General features: G+C 35.6%; 1 protein-coding gene across 2 annotated transcripts in view; it reads left to right on the top strand.

Annotated features, from left to right (window-relative positions):
• Positions 1-245: 245 nt before the first annotated feature.
• LOC106534248 (protein kinase C alpha type) overlaps positions 246-7,794 on the top strand; it is a 77,686-nt gene continuing 70,137 nt past the window's right edge. Inside the window, exons 1-2 of one of the 2 annotated variants that reach the window (XM_014030823.1) lie at positions 246-633; positions 5,562-5,593. In XM_014030823.1, the coding sequence (XP_013886277.1) occupies positions 467-633; positions 5,562-5,593 (199 nt within the window). In that variant the 5' untranslated portion in view covers positions 246-466. The remainder of the gene's footprint in view (positions 634-5,561; positions 5,594-7,794) is intronic. The other variant, XM_014030824.1, reaches the window with a different exon arrangement.

The following is a 7,794-nucleotide window of genomic DNA, read 5'->3' as shown; positions in this document are numbered from 1 at the left end:
AATATAATATAATATAATATAATAATATAGCTTTCTGAGCCTTCCTTTAATAAATTCGTGTGGGACCTTGGTTTTGGTAATAATAATGTAAGCATTTCATTGCGTTGTTGACTTGTGTTAACCTGCATTCAAAAATAAACCAACCCGCTCCTATTAAAGGAGGACACTACGAGGACACTTTTACTTTGAAGGCGCCTACCGGAAGCAGTTTGTCTCATAAGCTTAGTGTTGATAGAAGTGGAGCTGTCAGTGTCAGTGGAGCAGCGACAGGCAGGGAAAGCCCGCAGACAGGCAGTACAGTGAAGACCGCCGCTTCACTTTCTGTCTCCACTCTGAAGGGAACTCTTTTACACAGACTGAAAGAAAGAAAACACTCCTGGAGGAAAACAACAAAACAAATAATATATATACATAAAACAAAGAAAAACAACAAAAAGCGTCTGCATTGATTTGTCTTCAGGTGGACATGGCTGATGTAAGTTTGATCGACTCGTCCACCGAGGACGTAGCGAACCGATTCGCCCGAAAAGGAGCTCTGAGGCAAAAAAACGTCCACGAAGTCAAGAACCATAAATTCATAGCCAGGTTCTTCAAGCAGCCGACGTTCTGCAGCCACTGCACGGACTTCATCTGGTAAGCCTGCCGTCTCTCCCACCTCCTCCTCCTCCTCCTCCTCTTCCTCCACCCTGCTGCCTGTTGCAGCTCGGAGACTTTCAGCAACTTCTGGGCTCCCCGGAACCCGCATTTCCTGCACTTTTCTAACACTTAAACACCACCAGGAATCTCCTCTCAGGAGGGATTAAAAAATAATTTTAAAAAAAGTCCTGGTTTAACTCTGGTGCACCTAAATGTCCTGCTCCCGGCTGTGGGAGGAGTTACTGCTGTCTCTGTCATTAGTCTTGACTTGAAAATAACAATCCTGGAAGGGGTCTGCAACCTTCTGCAGGCTCAGGAGCCATGTTTGTTGTTTTTGTTTTCTCACTGGATATTCTTAACCTGAGCTACAAAAGATTGGTTTAACACAATTTATTAAGTTAGATATAAATACTACAGCATCACAAGTTTATTACATATGTAAATCTAGGATCATCTGTGTGCATGTTGGCATGTTTAAACTTGTTTTAAAGAGAGACCAAACTTTTGTGAAGAGACGGGGAAAAAAACAAGAATTTAAACATTGAACTATGCACATCTTCTTTTTTATTTTTAAAGAAAATAAACATGCATTCTACTTTAAACTTGTAAAATGAGTCTAGCTTGTTGCTGAAGGTCCCATAATAAACAAAAGGCAAATCTACTCTTTAAAGGTCCTGCGTTTCACATTTTTGCAGAGTGAGTGGCTTGTTTTGAACAAAATGTTTTCAAAACAGCTTTCTGCTTTCCCCCCTTAGCTTTTGTTATCTAATGTGTTTTTTTTTTAATAAATGTGTAATTATGGTGTATTTAAGTTATGGCTAGAAGTTGGATTAATTTATACATTTTTCCTTTCTATAATTAGGATTATTCTGGTACACAAACTGCATTCAAATGTTGCAGAATAATTGCTGAAATTAGCCATTTTTTTTGCACTTCTATGTGATTTATTTTATTTTATTTCATTTTTTTTTGGTCTACAAAAGTCCACTGCAAAAAAAGAGCCACATTTGGCCCAACATGACTTTAATGTAAAATGAGCAGAAGAAAGAAAAGTTTCAACCTGATTTGGGGAAATGATCTGGGATAATTAGTGGAATAAAAAAGATATTTTTGCTCAGTTTGTGCAAAAAGATCAAAGAAACAGATTTCTTCTTGAGTCAGTGTGCAGTGAAGTGACAACTTTTTTCCCCCCTTCTCGTTATTCTCGTAGTTTTGGATTTGAGTTGTCGAACAAACGACTGTAGTGCAGCTACTGGGTTCAGCCCAGTTTGATGACTAATGTTTCCATTTTCCTGAGAAATATTTGAACCATTGAAACTGGTGTATTTTTTTATATATACTTTGGAAAAATATTGAAACTGTTTGACCAAGGTGTGTTTGGATTTCACTCCGTTACCGGCTGTAAAGGCAATCGACAACACATGCTTTCATTTAACACTCTGAAATCATGGACAAATCTATGCATATTATCACTTTAATCACATGCTAAATGTAAATGTTTAGAACGCAGATCAGTTTTCATAGTTTTAGTGTTTTTTCAGTGTGAGAGGAGTGCATTAGGTTGGAGTTACGCCCACGTTTCCAGTCCTCTGCTGTCGAAGGTGGGTGTGTGTGACTTCAGGCCCTTTTACTGCTACGAGTGTGTAACTGTTGGCAGGTTTACACTGTGACCTGTGCTCCTCTTAGCACCACTCCTTAGTGCAAAACACACAGTCGGTGTGAGCTGAGGACGAACAACTTGTTGCTTTAGTGCGCAAACACTGTCCTCGTGCAGGAGGGTCATTGTTAAGAAGTTCGGTCGTCGTCGCGGCGACATTAAACACGAGGACAGGGCCGAGGCAGAACATAAACGATCAGAAAACACTTGGACACATGAAACTACAGCCTAAATGGGATAACTTTCAAAATAAAAGCTCAAATCCAATCATTTAGTGTGGTTTTTGAGGGAGATCATTGCTAAATGATGAAACTTTGTTGCGCTGCTTTAATGCAGAGGTGCCCAAAGTGGGGCCTGCGGGCCAATATTGGCCCGCTAAGCCATTTCATTTGGCCCACCAGTAGTTTTTAATTGCCTGTCATCCTCTGTAGAAACTCTGTATTTCCATGTACAGTAATTACATCCAACGGCCCAGTGACTAAATAAGGGACTGTAGCACAGATAGCTGACTTTGTCACTGAATTATATTAAGATTATGAATAAAATACAAGAAACCAAAGAAGATATTTACATTAGATTTAAGCACACATGTAGATTTGAAAACTTTATAAGACTAAAAATGCTCATATTTTATCAATATATGAAACGTCCCATGAGCCTTTGCTGCCTGAGCAAGTGTACAGATTAAAAACACAAACAAAACATGGGCCACTGCACTGGCTCTTGGCTTAATCATAAAAAGTAAAAGCACTTTACTTAAAAAGTATTAACATTTCCTCTGTTATATTATTGCATTTGGCCCGCAGCCTTTGGGTAGATTTTCATTTTGGCCCCCTGAGGGAATAAGTTTGGACACCCCTGCTTTAATGAAAATGTTGGATTTGGCTTTTACCACAACTTTTTTACACTTAAAAATGCTAATAATTTGTGTCTGTTACCAAAATAAAATTTAGTGTGGTAGTAGCTGAGAGTCATTTATAAGAAATGCTCCAAGTGTTCCTTATTGCACAAGATCTTTGAAGAATAGTTATAACTGCTGGAGTCAACCTTGCATGTCTATTAGCAAAACATTTCGTACATCACTGGGTGGTTTTTAATGAAATCCCTGGTATTATAACAAATTTTACTGGACAATAAATTGTCTCAGAAATGATTGCGATAAACAATCATATTGTTGGAGACCAGTTTAAACTAATATAACGATATAAACACCGTTTGCGAAAGTTAACATTAAAATTGATGTAAAAAACAACTGCCAGCAATCCCAAGGTTTGGCACGGTGCCCTGAGGGCGTTGCCATCTGAAAGGAGGCATCAGAAAACAAAACAAACAAGCAAAACAAATGAAAACTAGAGATTCCTGCAAAAATGCTTGTGTGGATGCTACATGCTGAAAACTTAAGCTGAAAGCTGCTGAAATTGAGCCGAACATGTTTAATAGCAAAAATGTTAATGCAAGTTCAATTTGAAAAACAGAAAGGAACAAAAAATCTTTAATTTTGCAGAAAAAAAGTAGGAATAAGCAAAAAGATCGTTAAAAAATCAGAAATGAATGAAATGAATATAACAGAAAGCAACTGTAAGAAGCTTAAACAGCTCAAATTAGCAGAAATAATTACAATAATGTTGGCTATTGCATGCAGTCAAATAGCAGAAAGCTGAATTTTAACTAAAATAGCCAAAAAAGCTAAAATTAGCATAAAACAATCTATAGGTAGCAAAAACCAGTTGAAAAAAGCACAGAGATGGTGAAAGAGTTGTAAAAATATACAGTTAGCATAAAAAACTGCAGAAAATACTAGAAAAGTCATAATTTGTAGAAAAAAAGCTAAAACAGCCGAAGTTTTCAGTATAACAGCTGAAAAGTAGTTGGAAATGTTTTGATTAGCATAAGGAAGCATAAGAAGCACAAGTTTGTTGAACTTAATAGAGATAAGTTGTAAAAGCTAAAAAAATATGTATTTAGCTTTAAAAAAACTAACTAATTAGCAGAGAGAATTACAAAAAGGAAACAAATTGCAGACGATAAGCAAAAGAGGCAGAACCTTAACTAAAATAGAAGAAAAAAGCAAAAATTAGCATAAAAATAAGCTAAAGGTGGCAGTCAGAAGTTGAAAGTAGCACCCAGATGTTTAAAGTATTGTAAAAAAAAATTGTAGAAAAATCTGCATAAAACTACTAAAACAAGATAATTAGTATTAAAATGGCTAAAACAGCCAAAGTTTTTAGTAAAACTGCTAAAACGTAGCTGGAAATGTTTTAATCAGCATAAGGAGCACAAGTTTGCTGAACGTAGCAGTGATAAGTAGTAATAGCTACCAAACGTATGTATTTAGCTTAAAAACTAACTTTAGCTAACAACAGCTGAACATTAGCTAAAATTGCAGCAAATTGCTGAATGAAGCAGAAAGCATCTGTGAGGAGCATAAATAGCACAAAGTAGAAGAAAGAATTACAAAGAAGTAGAAAATAGCAGAGGAATAGCAGAAACAAGTAGAATTTTAGCTGAAATAGCAGAAAACAGCTAAAATTATAAAAAAATAGCTAAAATTAGCACAAGAAAGTTAAAAGGTGCATGAGCAGAACAAATCGTGGAAGGTGCTGTAAAGATTTAGAAACATTTTGAAAGATTTCAAGGATGTTGAAAATAGCCCCATTCCTTTTCAACGGCTAAAAAGTGGCTAAAAAGTGGCTAAAAAGTGGCTAAAAAGTGGCTAAAAAGTGGCTAAAAAGGGAAACAGCTAAACAGGTATAAATAGCATAAATACCAAAAGTCATAGCTGGAATGCCCTGAACATTTTGATAAATGAATTGTTGAAATTGCATAAAATATGTGGAACAAGAAAGGGGCCAAAAAAACGTATGAAAAAAAAGATCTCAATTGTTTTCATTTTATCTTCTTCATTTTAATTTTTCATACGATTAAGTGATTTATTGTTGTGACGGGCCTAGTTGCCGTAGATGTTGTAGATTACAGTTCAAGATGGACATTCGCCAACACAAAATTGCAGCAGCACAGTCATTTTATCAGATACTGAGCTAATCCAAAATGTCATTTCTGAATTTCAGTTTTCATTTTTTTAAAGTTATTAATGGTTGCTGTAATTTTATAGAAATGTCCAAAACGTTTCAGCATAGCCCTTCAGTAGGGTTATAGATTGTATAAAGTATTTGTCCCTGGACTGAATATCTGTTCATGTCTGAGTGAAAAGAGTTGATTCACTGTGTAAAGAGCTGCTCAATACAATCTCTATTTTCTTTTTTCACAGGGGATTTGGAAAGCAAGGATTCCAGTGCCAAGGTAAAGAAAAACGCACAGAAGTCTGTTTCTTTTGTGTGACGTTAACAGTATGTTCTGTGTATTTTTTTATTTTTATTTATTACTTGAAAATGAGCTTTTCTCAGTCTTTTATATGCAGTTTTTTGTTTGGTTTGTGGATGAGGATTTGGTCAAAGCTTTTTATCTACCCGTCATAATTTATGATTTCTTGAATTTAGGGATGACAGTGACTGTTGCTCTTTTCTTTAGTCTCCCCCAGGAATAATGTAAATTAAAAATATATATAATAAAAATATATAATAACAAAACATAAAAACTGACCATTTCAAGCCATGTAAATCAAACAAAAGGTAAAAGTTGTTCCACTTGTTTACAGCACAAAACAAGGAAAGTTTATGCTTATGTAAGAAAAATACGTGTTTAATATGACTGAAGTCAAATGAAAACACCATTGTTAAATAAAATGATTTGTGGACGGAATAAAGTCATACAACACCAGAATTCTGGAACCGAGTGAGGTTTAATTGTCACCGGGCTGACAAGGAAAACCACACAGGAAGTACATCTTTTTATACACGATTCTTCAATGCCTGAGTTCGCCCCCTACTGACCTACGGCTGAATTACAGGCATTCATCCAAAAATCTCAACCTAATGTTATCATAACGTTTCACTTATGTGTTGTTTATGATTTGGACATGTAACTACTCTATATCAATTAACACATAATAAACCAAACATTATAAAAAGGAAACCCTAATAATCTAGTGTTGTGCTTCTAACATCAGTACTAGCCTGTAATAACTATAAATTCCTTCATTTTGGTTTTTCTGAAAAGACCAAGTTTTTTGGGATTTGTTGCTTGATTTGCTGCTTAATGAGGTTTAGATGTCAACAAATTAAACTTGATTTTAACGTGCTTTCTACATGTTTCTTGTCAACAAAGTGCCTCCTATAGATTTTTTAGTAAATAAAATAAAGCCTGCAGAAAGGGAGGTTTGTCCAAATCACAGACTGAGATGATAAAAAGAATGAATTACGTTTTTAACTAATGATTACATGATGAGAAAGAGAATCAGAAGTGCAGCAAAGTTCACAGACACAGATTCCTCTGCTTGAATCAATCGCATCATCTTTGGCATTTTAAAGATGAGTTTCCCATCATCATTTGAGCTCATCTAATGTGGAAAACTCTGTGCCTGCCAAAGTCTGGCTGAAAGTGCCCACGTAGCCGAAAAACACGGCTCACTGCGGGGCTAAATACAGACCTCCAATGTAGAAAATGTTCAAATTTAAGATATTTTTCAATAGTTTAACACCACTGTAATCCAACTCCGGATGCTTTTACGAGTTTGTAGAGATTATGTTTTGTTTGGATTATTTTATTTCCTCGGTTTGTCTGGCTTGCAGCTGTTGTGTGCGGGATTGATGACGTCTTTTTATGATTATTGTGTTAAGAACAAGAAATTCATGACTTTATTTGGGAGGTGAAACCAATGTGGAAGTAGGAGCAAACTGTGCAGCTTGTTTGTGCTTTTTGTGATTCTAATTACAATCAACATTTTATCATTTTTGACTTGAACTTTCTATGTAGAGGTGTGCCAAAAATAATCGATTCATGTAAGAATCGCGATTCTCATTCACAACAGAATTAATATGAAATGCCCCAAAATCGATAAAATAATAGTAATAATAAAACAAAATTGCTGGCTGTTGGTTTCCATAATTATGCAGGATGTTTTAACAGTTCTGAAACGTATGCATGAGCAGAAAGCAACAAAACAAAGAGGAAACTACAAAAAAGGAGGAAAGAGAGTCATCCGACCCTCACAAGGATTCTTTGCAAAACAATAAATTGAATCGAGTATCATTAGAAATCAAAAGGTTTTGAACCAAAAATCTATTTTGAATATAATCTTGGCCTGAAAAATCAGAACTGAATCAAATCATGAGATTGTAAAATATCCCCACACTCTAATTCTCTGTCAGTCATATTTGGTCTGGACAGTTTTAAAAGGAACTCGCAGAAAAGCATCATTAAAAGTAAAATAACAGCTTGTTATGTTTTGGTTAACCAGATTCAAGATGGCTGCCACTGCCAGCTTAAAAAGAACGGTAGGGTTCGTATGAACATGTCACGTCAGATTCAACAAACTCTTCTATCTTCAGGAAAAGTGTGTAAATGAGCTGCGTAAATTCCACCTGTTCGTATCCAGCTGCTCG

Source organism: Austrofundulus limnaeus, unplaced genomic scaffold (assembly GCF_001266775.1).
Source record: "Austrofundulus limnaeus strain Quisiro unplaced genomic scaffold, Austrofundulus_limnaeus-1.0 Scaffold1122, whole genome shotgun sequence".
NCBI lineage: Eukaryota > Metazoa > Chordata > Actinopteri > Cyprinodontiformes > Rivulidae > Austrofundulus > Austrofundulus limnaeus.
The sequence above is the reverse complement of the archived record's forward strand: the minus strand, read 5'-3'. Positions and strand labels throughout refer to the sequence as shown.